Here is a 20,990-nt window from a genome sequence, read left to right as displayed (position 1 = left end):
GAATGAATCCCACTGTCGGCAGCCCTGAAGATGGTTTTCCGTGGTTTCCCATTTTCACACCAGGCAAATGCTGGGGCTGTATCTTAATTAAGGCCACGGCCGCTTCCTTGCAACTCCCAGGCCTTTCCTATCCCATCGTCGCCATAAGACCTATCTGTGTCCGTGTGATGTAAAGCCACTAGCAAAAAAAAAAACTTTCCTTATATTAACACCTAGGTACTTACAATGATCCCCAAAAGGAACTTTCACCCCATCAATGCAGTAATTAAAACTGAGAGGACTTTTCCTATTTGTGAAATTCACAACCTGACTTTTAACACCGTTTATCATCAAACCATTGTCTACTGTCCATCTCGCAACATTATCAAGGTCATTCTGCAGTTGCTCACTATCTTTTAACTTATTTATTACTCTGTATGGAAGGAATTCCCCTTCTAATTATTACAGGGTCAGATAAAGCTTTGCTTACTCTAATTCTCTTAGTTCTGTTTTCTAGAAATATAGCCACCCATTCAGTCACTCTTTTGTCTAGTCCAGTTGCACACATTTTTGCCAGTAGTCTCCCATGATCTACCCTATCAAATGCCTTAGATAGGTCAGTTGCAATACAGTCCATTTGCTAATTTAATAAGTGTGGGGACTTCATTTTGACTTGGAAGTTCTTTGCAGGTACTACACACATCTATTTGGGGTTTACTGAATCTATAGTAAAAGTTCTTACTGAAACAGTCAACATAAAATGTATATTTTACCTCAAGAATAGGATGTTGCTCAGAAAATAAATCATGCATTTTTTTAATGTTCAGTCTAGCATCCAAGTAATTTACTTCTTTATTCCCATAATGAGGTGTTTTGACAGGAAACTTGAAAATGTGGTCCCGAATTTCTGTGTAGATTTCACGTGAAATAACAAGAAAATGGAACTCGTTCCACCGAGAAGTTCAACTTCAGTACATGGCACAGGAGTACCAGAACAGGAAATTATTTGTGAAGCGACTGAGAAAAGGAAAAGTGCTGGGATGAGTTCACTACCAGGCTAACAGAAGACTGTGAAAGTAATAGGAAGTTGCTTTATAAAGTAATTAAGAACAGAAGTAGTGAGCATGGCAATATCCTTGCACAGGAAACAGATGACGGGAAGCTGTTGAAGACAGATCAAGGCATCAGAGAAGAAATGAAGAACAACTTCAATACTTTATTAAATGGAGAACGTCTTCAAAATGATATCACTGAAGACTGCAGTTTATGTGCGAGTGATGGAGCACAATACCAGCTAAGATGGCTAGAAGTGGAGTCTCAGCTGAAGAACATGAAAAATGGTAAGTTCCCAGGGTTTGATGACCTCACTGCTGACATTATAAAGGCAGCTGGAACACAAGGGATACAGTGGTTGTATAGAGTTCTCTCTGTCATCTGGAAAGAGAACAGGATATCAGAGGATTGGATGAACGGTATCATTATCTCTCTGTATAAAAAGGGAGACAGAAGGAAATGCAGAAATTATAGCGGTATCACTACTTTCTCACTCACTTAACTTCTGGAGAAGGTAATTGAAAAAAGAATCAGGAAGATTGTTGAACTTTTATTGGAGGAGGAGCAACACGGGTTCAGGAAGAACCGAAGCACTACAGACCTGATATTTGCTGTCAGAATGCTAACAGAAAAGCACTGAGAATATAGTAAAGTGATGGCTTTAATGGACATCGAGGAGGCCTACAATAGTGTGCCTAGAGAGATAATCTGGGGATGCCTAGAAGGTCTAGGTGTGCCAAACTTCCTGATCAATAAAGTAAAGATGCTCTATCAAATATGCTTAAGCTGTGTCTAAATAGGGGATGGAAGATCAGATTGGTTTGAAACCAAACGAGGAGTCCAGCTGGGAAGTGCCTTGTCATCACTCCTGTTCATCATTGTTATGGATTGAATCATAAAGCCCATCAAAGAACATACGAAAGAGCCTAACTCTCTAATATTTGCATATTGTGTTCTGATATGAGAGAAATGAAGCAGAAGTACAGGAGAAAATCTTTGGAATGGCAAGTTTAAAGAATATGGACTAAACATCAGTATAATAAAAACTGTTGAAATGACTATCAACAGGAAAGGCACAGATTCAAACAATTTTTCTGGAGGGAACTTTATTGCAGTCTGTTTCTAACTTCAAATACCTTGGAAGTATCATTTCAAAAGATAATATAGTAAACCAAGAAATACTTAATAGGACTCGGAAAGCTTCCCAATTTTATTTTCAAGTGAGAAGTCTACTCTGGGATGATAAAATACCTCAGCCACGAATCTACTACTCTGGCGTAGCAGGGGGAGAGGTGATACTCCCACGTGGCGAATAGGGGGGTCCTAACCGGCTTGCCGGCGGACTTGAGGGAAATAAAATACCTCTCGCGGACCAAACACAAAACCCCCATGTGGGTGGGGGACACAGAGGAAGAATACACCCACGGTATCCCCTGCCTGTCGTAAGAGGCGACTAAAAGGGGCGACCAGGGGATGATCCCATTAGAACTTGTAATTAGTACCATCATGCAGGAAACACCATGGGTCGCATTTACTTGCGCGTAGTACCACTATGTTAGGTACGCAATAGGTTTGTGATTAGTGGCGACAGTGTGTGAATCAGGAGATGGGTCCTACAGTACCTGTGATTCGTACCCCTATATGAGCGACACCATGGGATTAGCGACACCATGGTTCTGCCTTACCTATGCTCAGTTCCCACTATGTGAGGAATTCCACGGGATAGTACGAGTCCCTGTGGTTAGTCCACTTATGTGAAGAATGCCATAGGTTTGTGTTGCCTGTAAATAGCGCCGCAATGTGCAAAACACCATAGGTCTGTGTTACATGTGCGAATTACACTACCTGGGAATAGTACCATAATATGTGGAATACCGCGAGTCTCTGCTGCTTTTGATTAGTACCACAACATTATACATAGCATGGTTCTATTTTCCTAGTGATAAATACCATTATGAGGGGCCAATGACCTGGATTTTGGACCCGTTTCGACTATCAGCATAATCGATTCAGCATCGTGTTATAGAAACAGTCCCTTCGTCAGTAATACTGTTGTTTTGTGCCAGCTTCTGTGCATGTGAGGCATTGTGGGTCGGATCCACTGATCGTTTTAAATTCATATCCATCCATCCATCCATCCATCCATCCATCCATCCATCCATCCATCCATTCATTCCTCGTCCTCACGTTTTGAATTCTGGCCAGTGGAGGATTTTGGACTTTTTAAGTTGTCATTTCATTTCATCTCATTTCGTACCATTAGGGGTTGATGACCTCGATGTTAGGCCCCTTTAAACAACAATCATCAATCAAAATACCCCAGAAAGTAAAATTGACCATGTTTTATACCTACTTCATTCCAATTCTCGCATATGGACTTAAAACATATACCCTGCATAACAAGGCAGGTAGTAAAATCCAGTCAACAGAAATTAAATTCATCAGAACAATGAATCAAAAGACCAGGAAGGACAAGATTAGAAATGAAGCAAACAGGAAGGAGGCTGTCATAAAAATAACTGTTACAGGGTTTTTAGGAAGGTGCAGGCTACAATGGTTTGGACATGTTATGAGGGTGGACGGAACGAGAACAGCAAGGAATTACTTTGACAGAGAAGTGAAAATGGAGAGGCCAGTTGGGAGACCAAGGAATAGATGGATAGACACAGTGAAATTGGAGATCAGCAAGAGGAATGCCAAGTGGGAGGACATAGAGGAACAGAAACTATACTTTGACGGGAAGAAGTGACGAGTGCTTGTACACCACACCCGGGAAACTGGAGGTGGAAAATGATGATGATGATGATGATGATGATTTCACGTGAGATAGAATGAGTCTTCTTACTGTATCCTCTCATGTCCACAGGACTTTTGCGTTTCAACAACAGCTTAGCAATACTGAATACATGTATCTATGTTACTCCGTGTAAACCAAAGTGTGCATTACTCCATAACTGCAGATGCTCCTGATTTCTCTTTACAAAATATGTATATGCTGATTCATCTTCCACTTTTGATCATTCTCCGTTCTGATGATGTTTTATGGGATGTCATTCAATTAGTATTTGTAAGTGGACCTTTCAACCTTGTTTGCTTTATTCCTGGCATAATATTCTTCTTTGCATTTACATTTCTTTCCTTCCATAACTTCATTGTCTATGATGACAATAAGGTTATAAACTCAGAAAAATGCTAGGACTGACAAGGGAGCATCCTTGGCCTTAATTCTGGATGCCAGAGGTAAACTATCATAAATGCAAAAATGACTAATTCTGTGCATTAAAGAATGCTTTCAGTACTGAGCGATTTAGCTGTGTGGTTGAGGTTGCATAGCTGTGACCTTGCATTCGGAAGATGGTTGTTTGAATCCCTCCACTGACAGCCTCTGAAGATGGTTTTCCATGGTTTCCCATTTTCACACCTTAATTAATGTCATGGCTGCTACTTCTCCCCCTTTCCCCAACTTACTTGTTTTGGTCATGTCCTCTTATGGGTACACTATTGTATGTTTTGCAGGAATAGAGATAAGCTATGTGATACTATTGTATGTATGTGCAAGGAGAACCCAGCGATAAAGTGATCATACAACAGTTCAACCTTATGCCATCTGCTGCACTCCTTATTGTATTGGCTCTTACGATAGTTTACCATGGTTAGAACCGTCAATTCGACTTGCTTTAAAGTTGGCAAAATATACATCTCAGCAGCTTCTTTGTGCTCTCTTGTAAGGTTAATGAAATGCCACTTACTATAGTTCACCTCTAACATCCAGAATTAAGGTACAGCTCCAACATTTGTGTGGTGTGAAAAAGGGGAAACCTAGGAGAAATATCTTCAGGGCTGCTGACACACTTCTCAAAGCAAGTAACAGCCACACAGGCCAAACGTTTTTGCCAACTTCCTTGTTGATACAGTTATCTTATTTGTATTCTATATGATATATTTTCTATGCATCATTTGTGGTATCGGTCATTTATCTAATTGGTATTCCTTATCACTTGCCATTAATACTTTGGTTGTGTTTTTTGAAACTGGAATTTAATGCATTGCTGTTCATAGATTTCTGTATACCAGGAGGCATTTGTGATAGTAATCTCATTTTCACTAAATATGTATTATTATGCAATTCTGAAGAATCATTTAACATTTTACTGTCGGATGTACAAGATGTACAGAATAAAACATGAGTGTGCCCACCTCTGCCTTGTTCAGCGTCTTTCAGATTCATACAGCTCAGTGAGTTGGGTGGCCTAATTCATGTTAAAAGGATAACAATAGAGACTATTGATCAAAATAACATTTGATTGATAGGGTAAAATTGAATTCCACGAAATTTGTTATTAGCGGTAAAGGGGAGAATAAGGAGAATGGCAATAGATATTACTAATGCAATTACAATGCTTGAAAGATGTAGATATTCAGTCCAAACTCCTGATGTGACAGCAACCAGTCTGCTTTATCTTTACAGCAGAATCATCTATCCTGCAGAAGAAAGCCTTGAATATTGGAATGAAGGAAAGCATAAATAGTGTAATTTTGTTATGGTGCAGTATCATTTTATTTAAAAAGTATGTTCAAAATACCCACCCCTTATTCCACACAAAACACTATATGCCTCATAACGCTTTCCTACACCCTCACTAGCAAAAAGGGTGTAATAACTTCACTTGCCGCCTTAATCCTTCCCACAAGATCATCCAGGTTATCAGGTAATGTTTCGTAAAAGGAAATCCATTTCTATGACTCCTGCCATATATTATAATGTTCTTGCTATAATAATTTTGTGTGGCTGTTGCTAGTCTGCTGCAGCCCTTGTAAGACAGACCCTCCGACAAGGGTGGGAGGCATATTCAGAGTATATGAAATTGCATGTTATTGTGCTGGAGGGGAGTGCGGTTTGTGAGTTGCAGGGATGTTGGGAACATCACAAAGACCCATTCCCCGAGCCAAGGAAATTAACCACTTGAGATTAAAATCTCCGACCTGGCCGGGAATCAAACCCAGATGACTCATCCCTGACCATTCAGGGACATGTTCCTGCTCTATTCAGTAACAAACAACATGCAACTGAAATGTTCACTAATGCTCTACTGTGAGTGTAACGTCAACAAATACCCCTCTCGTTGAGCACAATATTTTAACCCCTATGTAGTGTGTGATTCATAGAATCACATGCCCCTAATATGAACTTCCAGCATGCACCATTAGAGTTGACTGTACCACTGCACAAAGTACAGAGGTTGCCAACACACTGAAAGTTTGGACTGAAAATAGATTTCTCTGATGCCCCTGTTACTTTAGCTTTGTGTATCTGAAGCAAACTATTCAATAAAATCTTTCCTGTTGTGACATTAAATCAGACATTATTCTAATGGTGCTCTAAGGATATTCATCCATACATCATACAGTTGTAACGCTTCATTCATTGTTTGATCATATCCCAAACATTTTCAATGGATGATGAGCCAAAGGCAAAGAAGAATGCTGTTCTCCCTTAAGGAGGCATACATTATTGCTATAACATAAAGCCCTGAATTATTTTACTAAAATATGGCCCAGATGAACAGAACCTTCTGGACTCAGAACGTCATTAACTTCATAAATACCTGTAATTTTTTTTTAAAATATGATTTTTTGAAATCCTAGCAGGATTAAGGCCATGTGGCCTTTTCTTACATCTAACCAGTAAGAGATTATTTTCCGTCGTACCTAGTAAGGGCCAGCCCCAAGAATATTGCCACCCCTTCACACACTCTCTGTTTTTATTCTCACTGTCATTCCTCTGTAACTACCTCATGACGACTACTTAGTCACTCTTGCACTGTTTAATCACAGTGTGATTTCTTTTTCATTTCATTCAAGTGCTTACAAAAGAACTAGAAAGTTATCTGCAAGAGCAAGCACAATGACAGCAGCAGTAATTACAACAACAATGACTATTACTTCGACAACGATGATGTGAACTAATTTCTATCAATATGCAGTTATACACAGAAACTACTGCATAAAGAGCAAGGAGTAGTTCATCCTATCATCATCATCATCATCATCATCATCATCATCTGGGTATCCTTCCAGCGGGCTGGGTAGGATTGTTGTGAACAATATGCCTTCATCGGTTCCTGTCATTAGAGTTCCTCTGCTTTCACAACCTGCGAAGTTGTTTCTTTCTCAATAAGGTCTGCATTTATTTGGTCCAGCCACCTTCTTCTGGGATGTCCAACAGGTCTCCTTCCAGGTACTGCCATTTCCAAGTATTGTCCGGGGGTTTTAGTATCTTCCATCCTTTGCACATGCCCAAACCATTTCAACTGTGCAATGTGTAGTCTTTCTTCCATGTGCATGTCATTTCTGATGCACTCATTTTTAATTTTGTCTCTTCTTGTTTTTTGGATAGCAGATCGTAAAAATTTCATTTCACATGCTTGCAGTTTGCTGATGTCTCTTTTCAATAACACACAGGTCTCCAACCCATATGTCATGGTTGGCAGGAGGTAAGATTTGAACATTGTTTGTTTGGCTTTTATGGGAACTGCTTTGTCCCACACTGGATTCCATATCTGATAAAAGAACGTGGAGCCTTTTATCACTCTGTTCTGGATTTCCAATTTAGCACTCCCCCGAAGCTGTAGAAAGCTTCATCATATCATAAAGTTTAATTCATCCATTGTAAACCATGTATTTATTGTTCCTATTTTTCAAGATTTTTCTGCCCCTAGTAAATCCTAAGACCTGATGCCTCTTTCCCAGGGTTCACACATGTGTAAGTAATGGTGCTCACAGGGCCCCAATTGTGGCTGGAACACTTACAACACCCTCCTCTACTTCATCTTTCATATACAGTCTTCCTCGATAAACTCTAGTTCTTTTCCAACTAGAATAATAATGGATTTCGAGACCTAGGGATCTTTCCTTACCTTAGTCTGGGAGTATAGCAAGCTGTCCACTTCATGGCCATATCGATGAGTATAATCAACAAATTAATCTAAAAGGCCACCTAATCGATACTTTATTTCTTTTGCCTTTGGCAAACTTAAAAATACATTAACAAACACAGTACATGTTTCGACCACTTAGTGGTCATCTTCAGCTGTATATAAAAAATCTTAGATGATAACATTTAAAAGCAAGCACATTGGATCTTAAAACTATATCCCATGGGAATCTAAAAACTATTGTTCTAGATGCTTTAAATGAAATGGAAGATGGGGGGGGGGGGGTAAGGAGATTTATGTGAATGATACTTAAATTACAGTATCGTTTACAATTGTGTTTAAAAACTTAAATGATGAAAAACATATTTAAAATATTTAAAAGCGTCTATGGTAAAATTATTTTTGATAACATTAGGTGGCGTGAATAAAAAGTTTGTGTTTGTAATAATCTTCAGGCATTAGTGAGAAATTAATAACTTAATTAAAATTCGCGTCTGTGGTGATGTTAAACACTTTGCTTTTAATAAACATACTTTAAAATATTCTAAAGTGTCTATGGTAAGGCACTTTTTCAAAAAACACTTGTGCTTGAATGAAAGTTTATGTCATATGCACCAGTCTTCAGGTATTTGTTGTTTATATTTAATAACTTCCTTGAGTGATATTCTTGTGGTTAAAAGGCCGTGTTGACTGTTTAACTTCCGAGAATTGCTCTTCGGAATGTGATAAAAGAAATTGTGTTAGTCGTTTAACTTGCTAAAAGCCTGTGGTGGCTTCTGTTATATAAAATGGCGATCTGATTCGGGCAGCTTGCCTCGCGATCTGTAACCAGCAGGAGATCGTAATATATTAAAATATGACATATGATAAAAGTAAAAAGCTCCGAATTCTAAATAGATAGCGGGAAGATATTTGTATTCGAGATTGCGTGGCCTTGACTTACCTTATCTGGCAAATGTTTAATCCGCGTTGCCTTGGAGAACTGCCTTCGTGCACGACCTAGTGTGATAGCGGTGTGACATGGTCTGATTGTTCGTGGAATATTCTGGAGGAAGGGGAAGTAGAGTTGTGTCGTCATCTAGTACGTCTTGTGAGGGGGGGAGGGATTACTGGTTGTGTTTCAGTGACGTCGTGTTTGATTATTTCATTTGTTAGTCTTGTTTGTTTACTGTTTACCATTTCCACGTATTTACCGAATTGTTCGTATAGGAGGTTTTTTTCGTTCGTTTCGTTTAGATTCCGTCCCTGTTCTCTAGTTTATCGAGAGTAATGTGGATGTTTTCCAGGTTATTCATTAAACTTCCTTTATTAATCCTACTGATAATTTGGAGATCTTGTCTGATGTTAGTGAAATTGTGATTTGCCTCCTTCATATGAGCTCCCATAGCAGAGTATCTTCTGTATTTCTCTGCATTAACATGTTCCTGATATCTAATTAAAAAGCTCCTCCCGGATTGCCCCACGTATGTTTTTTTTGCACTGGGTACGTGTCAATCTGTAAATGCCAGATTCCTGGAATTCGTCATTTTTAAGTTTATTGACTTTATTGTGATTTAAAAAATCTGTTTTGTATTGTTGTTGATTGAGAAAGCTATTTTGGTATTGTGCTTCTTAAACAAATTCATGATTTCATAAATCCTCGGGTTATTAAAGGTGAATTTGACGTATTTCTTTGCATTCTCCGATTGTTGCTTTAGTTTAATTTGTTGTTGATATTTGCACTTGGTAATGATTTTGTTAATGAATTTCAAACTGAAACCGTTATGTAAGGCTTGTTAACGAATGAAAGGTAGTTCCTTCTTTCTGTCCGTATTTGTTAACGGGATTTCAAAGGCCCTGTTGACGAAACTGTAGTAGGCGGATTTCTTTTGTGAAGTGGGATGTAAAGAATCGCTTTTAATTGTAGTCGGTGTAAAAGTGGGTTTTCTGTGTATTTTAAACTGGAAATGGTTGTTTATCCGAATTGTTTGAATATCTAGAAATTTGAGTGTACCTTCTTCTTCTTCCGCTGTAAATTTAATGTTTGGGTCTAAAGTATTCAAGGTATTTAGAATACTTTGACTGTCATTAAGTTCTTTGTTTATAATGACAAAAGTATCGTCAACAAAGCGTACCCAGAAATCTAGTCCTTTAATGTGGCCTACTATCTGAGTGTATTCCAAGTGATCGAGGTATATGTTAGCTAAAATTCCGGAGGCCGGTGCTCCCATAGGTCTTGCTGATAAATTTTATTATTAAAAGAAAAGAAATTATGGTTCAATACGAACTCCAGGATAGTTATGAAGTTTTCTATTTCAGGTTTACTGATGCGTTTGTGGTCTAATAAATTAGTTTTTATAATCTTGATAGTGTCTTTTATAGGAATGTTCGTATACATGTCTGTAATGTCGAAGGAACTTGTTACGTGAGAACAAGTTAATTTGAAATCTTTAGCGGCCTTACAAAACTCTTTAGAGTTTTTTATCGAGGTTTTGGTATAAAAAACATAGTTTTGGGACAAAAACTTATGAATAAATTGAGAGGCTTTGTACGTAGGACTTTTCCGAAAATTAATTACTGGTCTAATAGGTACGTCATTTTTATGTAATTTAGGCATAGCTCTTGCCTTAGGAAGTCCAGGGTTCATATTTATGAGTTTATGGACTTCTTGGTCATTTAAAAGGAAGGTGCATTGCTTCAGTATTCCTTTCAAATTCCTTTGGATTTTCAGGGTGGGGTCTTTCTCAATTACCTTAAACTTGTTACTATTGAAAAAAGTTTCTGTTTTCTTAATGTATTCGGTTTTATTTAATATTACCACTGTTCCTCCTTTGTCGGCTTTTGTTATAACTACGTCGTTTTGCCTAATTTTACGCTGAAGATCCTTCTCAACTTTTGAAATGGCGGAATTAGTTAATAATCCTTTAATTACGGAGGGAATCTTTTTCTTTGCTTCGTACCGTACATCATTTTGAATGTCGACTGGAAGAGTTTGTATGGCCGTTTCTGTTTCTGCTAACGTTTGTATTAATTCTAGTTTGTTGTTGATACTATGCCAATTATGATTTGGTCCTTTGCGTAATATTTGTAGTTCTTGTTCTGTAAAAGTCGTGTTAGACAAATTTTTTACAGGGGGTGGGAGTTTTTCACAATTGAAAGGTGTTTTAGGTTGAGGCTTATATTGTTTAGTTAGGGCATTGCTTTTTAGGTTTTCTAACTTCTTATTCAATGTCGCCTGTTTCTTGTTCATTAGACTCTCTACTTTATCTCTACAGTATTTTTGCACAGAATCCCATTCTAACGGTACTAAATTTATTGACACTGAAAGGTGCGCTAGGTAAAGTTCCCTATTAAGGAAGGATTTCTTCCTATACATAAATTTGATTTCTCTTTTAAGCCATAGACGGTTAACTGTTTTCTGGGTTGAAATTTGGAATACTGAGCGTATACTGTTTCTTTGTGTCCCTTTTAAGAATTTAGGAACCAGGTTGTTAATCAAACATTCTTTCAGGAATGTTATATCTGTGCTTACTTTTGCAAGTTTCATCTTTAGTTTAAGATAGATGTTCGTACTATTTCCTGCTTGGTTAGCATTCGTATTGCAAGCTGTCCACTTCATGCCCGTATCGATGAGTATAATCAACAACTTTTGGCAAAGGCAAAAGAGATAAAGTATCGATTAGGTGGCCTTTTAGATTAATTTGTTGATTAGTCTGGGAGTACTCAATTTAATATGGCAGATTTCTTAACAAATGGAGGGCACAATATTATTCCCACTTTCACCTCTCCCTCTCACAAATACTCTGCTTAAGTGGCTTAGGAGTTGAGAGGCTGGGGGTGCATCTCTGAGCCAGTGCATTCCATTCTTCCCATCTGTGTATGTGCTCCTAACCTCCCTCCTAGTTTTAGTCTCCACCTATTTTAACACTTCTGTTCTTCCACTCTGAAACCCTCAGCTTTCTAGATGTGAATGTAGGGATATTTCTTTAATTCAAGGTATTTAGACCATAGTCATTTCTTTCCTCTTCCTCAATGCTTGACCAACCAGTTATACAATATAAAACAAACTCAGAAAAGTAAACAATACTCTGTAACTTCGGATAAACTTGCCAATTACTGAGAGGTCTGGGCCCTGACTTGAAGTGATGGTGCTGAAATGTCTTGAAGACAGATTTGACACAGCCAGCTTCAGAATGGAATTCAAGTTTTCATCACTGATGCGGGAATACAAGTTTGATTTTGTTACCTTCATTCTTGAAAATATTTATTCAGTTTGTAGATATTTGCAAATGTGCACATGTATTTTCTCACAAATTTTAAGAAAGCCTGAAACTTTTCATACTTAGGCACCTTGTAAAAGTTAATAACTGTAAGTTGTCATTTAACTGGAAATAACACTGAAGTTCAATTATTTCCAGCTGTAGTTGCACAGGTTCGTCACTTAAGTCAACTGAAATTGAATTTTTGAACAAACAAATTTTCCCTGCATTCAGTCTTCAAGTCTGTTTTCAAACTTATTCTTCTATAAGTTAATCAGCTTTACAAACCGATCACATTTTTGCGATTGCTTCTTAATCAGTATGATATGAAAAGTGTGGAAACTTATTCTTCTCTAATTACTGTCAAAATAATTTCAGTTTGTTTTCAAGTGCTAACACATAACTATACACCTTATTTAAAAGCCTGCCTCCCCCTTGTAATTCCTTATTCAAAATATTTAAATGTTGCATTAAGTCTTTGAGTACTGCTAAATCCCACATCCAGTTCTTGTTACCAAATTCTGCCACTGCTTTGTGTTTCATGTTCATATGAAGGCAGATCAAATATAAATGGGAATTTGAATGTACCACTGCTGTTAATAATAATTCTGAGTCAGGGTTTTGCCAGGATGTTGGTGGGGATGTCTGGAGAAGGGGTCTGCGGGTCTGCGCGTGCGAATGACGGTGGAGAGCTGGGTTGCTTCAGTATGCCATGAGTGAGCAAGAGGTGCACACGTCTGTTAGCAATGCATCATTATCAAATTTCTTGCAAAAGAGGGCACTAAACCTTCCAAAATTTTGAGACGGTTCCACACACAGTTTGGAGAAGAAACACTTTCCCAGACTCGAGTGTATGAGTGGGCTAAAACATTTGTGGCAGGAAGAGAAGCTCTGGAAAATGGACTTCATGGAAGGAGACCGCGGACAAGCATCACTGCTGACAACATCATTGCCATTCGTGACATTATTGGTGTAGATCAGCGAATAAAAATTTTGCAAACTGTTTTAGCCATAGGAATAAGTTACGAAGTGTTCAAACCATCATCTGAGATGAATTCCACTTCAGAAAATCGTCTGCCAAGTGGGTTCCTCGTCTCCTCGACCAGAAACAAAAATATATATGCCAGGAAGGTTGTCGGAGACTTCTGCGTCGCTACAAGGAGGAAGGAGAGGATTTCTTGCATCATATTGTTACTTGTGATGAAACTTGAGTGCATCATTACACCCCAGAGTCAAAGCAAGCAAGCAAGCAAGCAAGCAAGCAGGCAGGGAGACGAAGCAGGTTCGGTCAAGGCCAAAACATACCCATCTGCTGGAAAGGTGCTTGCAACTGTTTTCTGGGACTCCACGGGTGTTTTTCTGGTGGATTTTCTTCACAAATAGAAGATAATTCATGCAGCATATTATTGTCACCTTTTGGATGAAGCAAAAGCTGCATATTGCAACAAGCGACGCCGGCAATTGATTGGAAATGTCATTCTTCTCCATGATAATGCAAGGCCATATACTGCCGCTTTAACGCGGGTAAAACTGGAGGAAATTCACTGGCCACCTCTGGAACACACTCCGTACAGTCCAGATTTATCATCCTGCTACTACCATTTGTTTGGACCACTCAAACAAGACCTAGGAGGACAGTGGTTCGATGATGACGCAAGTGTAGAAGAGTTTCCTGCGCAACTGGCTCCGTACATGTCCCTCTTCTTTCTATCAGGACAGCATCAAAAACTTACCAATCCAATGGAAAAAATGTGTATCAAAGGCAGGACACTATGTAGAAAAGTGATCTCTATATGTGTATTTTCTTTGGTTGATGCAATAAATTTAAAAAAAATAATTCCCATTTGTATTTGATCCACCCTTCAAAGGCGAAAGAAGTGTTTTGAAATATAACCATAACTAAGCCAGTGTATCTAGCTATGATAAATTACATTGCCATATTCAGAATCAATTTCAGCCAGAAATGACTAGAACTGCTGATTTTTGAGTCCATATGATTGAATATAATTAATTGTAGATGTGATGTAATGGAGCTGAGTAGTTGGCAGGTTCGATCCTGACTCAATCTGGTGTTATTTGAAGGTGTTCAATTACACCAGCTTCGTTTCTGTAAATTTACCGGCACGTGCTAGGAAGTTTTCTGCTCTGACTTATCTTCCTCTTCTCCCTTTCTTAAGTATTTACTCTAGCGATCATCCATTTCTGGATATTGTTTTCTGTACGCGGTCCTTTTGTGTATACTGTCCTGTGTATTGCGAGATTGTTTTAGGTTTTCTCTGATTCTGTCAATACATCCGGTGTATCCATGGTTCAGATGGAGGATCGATCTAAGAAGGACGAGCCCACACGCATGGTGTTCGTAGATCTAGAAAAGGCATTCGATAATGTTGATAGGACCAAATTATCTACAATCTGTACAAAAATCAGTCTGGAGTGATAAGAATCAAGGGCTTTGAAAATGAAGCAGCAATTCATAAAGGTGTGAGACATGGCAGGCAGTAAAGGAAATCAAATAGGAATTTGGGAAGAGAATCACAATCCAAGGAGAGCAAATCAAAACCCTGAGATTTGCTGATGATATTATTATTTTATCTGAGACTGCAGAAGTTCTGGGGAAATTGCTGAATGGTATGGATGGGGATAAGGAATACAAGATGAATATAAATAAGTCCAAAACAAAAGTAATGGAGTGCAGATGAATGGTCAGGTGATGCAGGAAATACACAGCAGCATTTGCCTGGTATGAAAATGGGGAAACCACAGAAAACAATGTTCAGGGCTACTTACAGTGGGGCTTGAACCCTTCTATTTCCCAGATGCAAGCTCACAACTGTGCACCCCTAACTGCATGGCCAACTTGCCCGGTATGAATTTATAATCTTAATAGTCGATAATTCAAAGTGGTCTTGGTTCAATCCAACTAGAATATTGTCCAGACTTCTGTACTTAAAAATAATAACAGCTAATATTATTTACTTCATGCCCCACTTACTACTTTTACAATTTTTGGAGTTGCTTTCTCTCTTTCCTTATATTATTCCTGCATAATTGCAGGGTCTGTATATTTGCCTTGTCATGATTTGTTGCAGTCAAATGCATCTTCAGGTGTGACATTGGCTATTTTTCATGTCTTGCATATCGATATCTAACCAGTGCTTCCCAGATCATCACATGGCCATCTTCGGACAGGGTCCAATCTCGAAAGCCATGTTAGTGATTGAATCCACGGCACTTTGGATAACGTGCCCATGCCATCTCATCTGCATATTCCGCATCTCCTCTACGATCGGAACCACACCCCTTCTAAGACAGACAGACAGTCTCATTTGACACATGATCTCATTGTATCAACCCAAGGCTCCACCAATAAAACATACGCATCTCCATCACTTGGAGTACCTGTTCATGCCTTGATGTTGCCGTCCAGCACTCTGTTCCATAGAGGTAACAAGACAAATGACAGTCTTGACAGCCTTGAGCCTTTTGGCCATCTGTTGATAACAATGGACTCCATTGACTTGTCGCCATTTCATCCAGGTTGCATCAACACTACTGCGGACATCAGGAAGGATTTTCGGAGATGCTGAGTGCTAGAATTTTTGTCTCGCAGGAGGTCTTTAACCTGCCCATTTGAGGCTAGTGTATTTGAGTACCTTCAGATAACACTGGTGAGAAATATGTTAACACTGATTTTGATGCACATGTTGCAGTCGTTAGTAATTATGACAATGTTAAAAGTTTAGAACTCTGATTATTCTAGCCTAATATATCTTTTTTTCTTTTTTCTTGAATAGTATTCTGAACACAATATAAAAAAATAAAACTTACTTGTAGAGAATTAATTCTGGCTGCCAAACTTCATGGTGAAGAACTGTGAGTAGAGAGATGTTATCATAATCTTGAGGTTTCCATTGTAATTTTTGGTCTTCCCAGTGCTGTAACAGACTGGTGTTTGTCAGGTTGTGTTTCTAATGACTGTAAATAATTCCTGTATTGTTAAAATTAAGATATAATATTACTGGCAACGTCTTACCATAGTTACTTCTCCTCTTATTGATATTACTGACTTTTTCTCATCCTGAAAGGATAAAAATATTTGAATTAGTGTATGCATTTTATGTACAGGAAATTAGATACCAAGAAAGGAGGATTATCCACAATCAGTACAAAAATCAGTCTGCAGTGATAAGAATCGAGGGCTATGAAAAAAGAAGCAGCAGTCATGAAAGGTGTGAGGCAAGGCTGGAGTTTATCCCTTCTCCTTTTCAATGTTTATATGAAACAGGCAGTAAAGGAAATCAAATAGGTATTTGGAAAGGGAATCACAATCCATGGAGAGGATATCAAAACTTGAGATTTGCTGATGATATTGTTATTTTATCTGAGTTTGCAGAAGATTTGGAAAAATTGCTGACTGGTATGGACACATTCTTGGAGGAGGAGTACAAGATGAAAATAAATAGATACAAAACAAAAGTAATAGAGTGTAGTCAAATGACGTCAGGTGATGTAGACTGTAGTAATTACATGGAAATGAAAAGGTTAGCACAAGATAGGGTGGCATGGACAGTTGCATCAAACCGGTCTATGGACTGTCGTAATCTATTAGCTTCATGTCCCGTATTGATATTTCCAATGATCACAAGCATAAAGATTGGACTTTCCACCTAATTTATTATAAGGTACTTAAAACCTTTTACAGTACAGTAGCAGTTTTATCACAATAGTTGCAGGTTTCAGACATGGGAAATGAAAAGCTAAAATTAAATTCAGAGTTGCAGTATTTTTTCACCCAAACCATGGATGTTCTGAAAAGCTACTGTGCAAACTTTGCAACTATTATTTACATGAATGACTTTATAAAGTACTGTGCCCAATCTGTAAGAAAGTCTGTCAGTTACATGCGATCTTTTCACATCCACACTGGTCATTAGTTTATTTAAATAGTGGTTCCAAAACTTGTAATCCCCAATTTCCCCAAATTCTTGAAATATTTCATCAACTTTATCTCAACCCATTTTCTCAATACCTTTGCACTTACAACATTTTTTGTTGCAGAACTCAGATATTCTTCCCCTGTATTTCTTGACTATATTTTTCATTTGTTTTTCTATACACAGCATTTTTTACAATGACTTATGAGATATCAAGGAGAAACACTGTCTGGGTCATCTTCAGCTGCTGAAGAACCTTGATCTCTTTTAAAAATAACATATAATGTTAAAGCACTACTTATTCTAATTTTAGATGACCAATTCGAAGTTATATTGATACGTTGTATTGTTAAAATGTGCTTGGAGGACATCAAAACATGTGATACTTCTTTTATTAAACTTTTAGAAAACATAGACTTCCTACTGATGCAAAACATAGTACCATTTAAATTAGAAATGATATGTTTTTAAAACTTAAAATAAGACTGTTTAACATTGTAATACAAGAATCAAAAAATATATATATGGTTTTTTTTTTTAAACATCCAGATCAGTGACATCATAATGAACTGTTGAACAATTTTAGACTTTCACATTTCTCATCCAAGCACATTTTAACAATACAACGTATCAATGTAATTTAGAATTAGTCATCTAAAATTAGAATAAGTAGTGTTTTAACATTATATGTTATTTTAAAAAAAGATACAGGTTCTTCAGCAGCTGAAGATGACCCATACATAGGGTCAAAACCGGTACTGTAATGTAAAATGTTTTAAGTACCTAATAATAAATAATAGTATTGATTAGGTGGAAAGTCTAATCTTTATACTTGTGATCATAGTCTAAGGACCGATGACCCAAACAACAATATACAAGAAATTAGGTTTATAATTGAAGAGCTTATTTCCAAAGTGATGTAATTCCAAAATTGATGATTTTAAATTTTTTCCTTTCGTGAAATAGCTTATAGGTTTTCTCAACGTATAGTGGAAGTTTAAGTCTCGGTACATCTTATATACCATGTAAATAGTGATCATAAAACTACGTTTATGTGCAAAGTGACGTAACTCCTACATGTATATATTTTCAATGGGTTTTATATCCGTTCTGACCAATCCGTAGGCTCTATGGACGTCACATGATATGATGCAGAAACATGGCTGCTTACGGCTGGTAGAAGAATAGTATTTATGACTTACGTAGATTGCATATTTGGAAGTGTTGAAATGAAGCTGTGGAAACCTGAAATTGTCCTTTTGCCTACTGAGTACAAGAACATTTTTGGAGAAGTTGTCACTGCACATGTTCTTGACAAAGACTCGTACCTCTACACGTGAGAAACTTCATCTATGGAAAATATTAAATCAAAACTGGTTTTAAATACCTCCATATTTGAAATATGTCCAGTATGAATTTGTGGCCTTCTGATCTGGTGGAGTGATCTTTCAAATTATTCCATATAAAGTGGATGTTTAGAAAAGAAAAGTAATTTTTTTTTTTTTTTTTTTTTTTTGCAAATCCATATCTTCAGGGCTGTCAGGATGTTTTCATACACTGTTAAAGACTGTTAAAAAAATGGTTGTTTCTCAAGCCCAGAAAAGAATCGTTAATCCACCCAGTGAAACAAGAAAAGATTAAGACATATAAAAATGCTCCCAAACAGAGGACCTTACTGCAATGCCGTTTTATCAACATGTGTTTGCTCTAGCCGGAAATATTCATAATGATCATTATGGAGTTAAAAAGATGATCTATATGTGATGGATGTCTTTGTTCTTCAGATTTAACTATTGATAAAAGTATGTAAACTGCCATTTTTATGGTATTCATAGGGATATTCCCAGTATGAATTTGTGGCCTTCTGATCTGGTCTATATAAAGTGGTCTATATAAAGTGATCTATATAAAGTGGATGTTTAGAAAAGAAAAGTAAAATTAAATGGGAAACAGTATAAAGAAAATGTATGAGATAGAACTTTAGTTGCCTTACGAACTAGTATGTATTTACATAATACCAATATTAGACAGACTGGCTAGTGGGGTATAAAGGAATAGCTCTTGGTGGTTGTGAGTGGGGAAGGTCAGGTGGGGGTGGATTGGTTACGGGTATATGATTTGGAGGGTTTAATGTTGACTTTTATTTGGTTTTCTTTTGATATAAATAGGATAAATGATGTCAAAAAGAATGTTAGGTTTCTCATTAATTTCATTGATGCTACTATTGTTGAAAGTGAATGTGGAAAACTTTTCTTTAGCATTTACCAAATTTCTAATATATATATATTTAAAAAAATCAAAATAGCGTTTAGAACCTCTCACACCAACTTCAAACTCATTTTCAATCCACACACTGTCACAATAACAATAATAACATTAATGCCAATCCTGCAGTTCCAGCTATATAGGTCAAACAGGCCGCAATTTTGTCATAAGATACACCGAACATCGTAATGCTCTCAAATATAATCGTTTTTCAGCTATGAGTGAACATCAATAAAGCATCCAGCCACGAATACACTTCAATAGATAAAGATCTTAAGATCTTGCTTTATGAGCAAAAAGACACCTTGGTCAATGTTCTCGAGAGCATCCACATCGATTTAGATCAATTTATGAACCCCTCTCTCAATTTAAATGAAATCAATGAAAAAAAAAAAAAGAACATTCTACTTGAAACATTCATTCCATATGTTGCCCGTAATTATAGACATGATTCTGTATAAGCTTTTGGGCTATGCCGTGTCAAGAAAATAAGGTGAAATTCTTTACGTTTCGCAGAGAACTGTGCTCTGCGTCCTCAGAAGAAATCTCGACTGTCCATGAGAAAGGCTTCTTAAACAATGACTCTTTGAATTTAGACATTATAATAGAAGTGGAAATGGTACGTTCTTTTGCCACCAGATGGCCCCCAGGACGTGGCACAACGCTAGCATTTAAAGCGGAAGCTGACTGAACCATCAAAATCAGTCTAATTTTTCACATAACTTGTGTACGTAACATATGACATTGACAGCTGTATGACATAGACACAAGCCTGGAATGAAACATCTGGTAACGAGGAACATATGAATTTGGAAAACACTGAGACGAAATAACAATAGTGAAGGGACAGGGAAGGGAACTACCTACGTAAATTCTTAATGGCTGGCAACCAGGTATTACTTAATTGATAGCTGGTGTCCCTATTGAAATTGTTAGGATTTCTACGTATTTCCACAGCTTCCCGTATAATCCTGGACCTGTAGTGTCTATTGTGGGTAAGAGCTCGAGCATCTTGGAACGTGACATCATGACCGGATGATAAAGCATGCTCAGCTAATGCTGATTTGTCTGGTTGATTGAGACGAATATTACGTTCATGTTCTTTGATACGGGTACCAAAGGACCGGCATGTTTGGCCGATGTATACCTTACCGCAAGTACTGGGAATTTTGTATACCTCAGGATGTAAAAGTGGGGTCAATTTGTCCTTGGTTTTACTCTGACTGTGAGCAATTTTAGTGGCAGTGCCAAACACGGTTTTTATATTGTGTTTGCGGAGGACCTTGGCAGTTCGATCTGTGGTGTTGTGAATATAAGGCAAGTAGGCAGTTCCCTTCACTTCTTCCTTCTGTGAGTTTTGCTTTGTCTACCCGCACAAATCGCTATCTTCATGCAGATTCTAACCACCATCCAGCACAAAAACAAGGCATTCTCACGGCACTCGCTAAGATGGCGCGACAAATTTGTGAGCCATCATATATCCAGGTGGAGATGGACACGCTCAAAGTCGCATTCAAGGGTAATGGTTACAGCGATTTGCAGATTCATAGAGCCCTGCATCCCAGAGAAACGACCAAGCAAAGCTT

The 20,990-nt window shown here is 37.7% G+C and overlaps 2 protein-coding genes across 7 annotated transcripts in view; one reads left to right on the top strand and one right to left on the bottom strand.

The window, feature by feature from the left end:
- Window positions 1-20,990, top strand: part of Use1 (Vesicle transport protein Use1) — a 195,817-nt gene that overhangs the window by 83,637 nt on the left and 91,190 nt on the right. The window lies entirely within an intron of this gene.
- Window positions 1-20,990, bottom strand: part of LOC136871922 (acetylcholine receptor subunit beta-like 2) — a 116,894-nt gene that overhangs the window by 55,762 nt on the left and 40,142 nt on the right. For both annotated transcript variants that reach the window (XM_067145650.2, XM_067145651.2), the window contains exons 4-5: window positions 16,239-16,283; window positions 16,034-16,140 (exon numbers count right to left, since the gene is read on the bottom strand). In XM_067145650.2, coding sequence (XP_067001751.2) covers window positions 16,034-16,140; window positions 16,239-16,283 — 152 coding nt within the window. The remainder of the gene's footprint in view (window positions 1-16,033; window positions 16,141-16,238; window positions 16,284-20,990) is intronic.

This window comes from Anabrus simplex, chromosome 4 (genome assembly GCF_040414725.1).
Source record: "Anabrus simplex isolate iqAnaSimp1 chromosome 4, ASM4041472v1, whole genome shotgun sequence".
Taxonomy (NCBI): domain Eukaryota; kingdom Metazoa; phylum Arthropoda; class Insecta; order Orthoptera; family Tettigoniidae; genus Anabrus; species Anabrus simplex.
The sequence above is the reverse complement of the archived record's forward strand: the minus strand, read 5'-3'. Positions and strand labels throughout refer to the sequence as shown.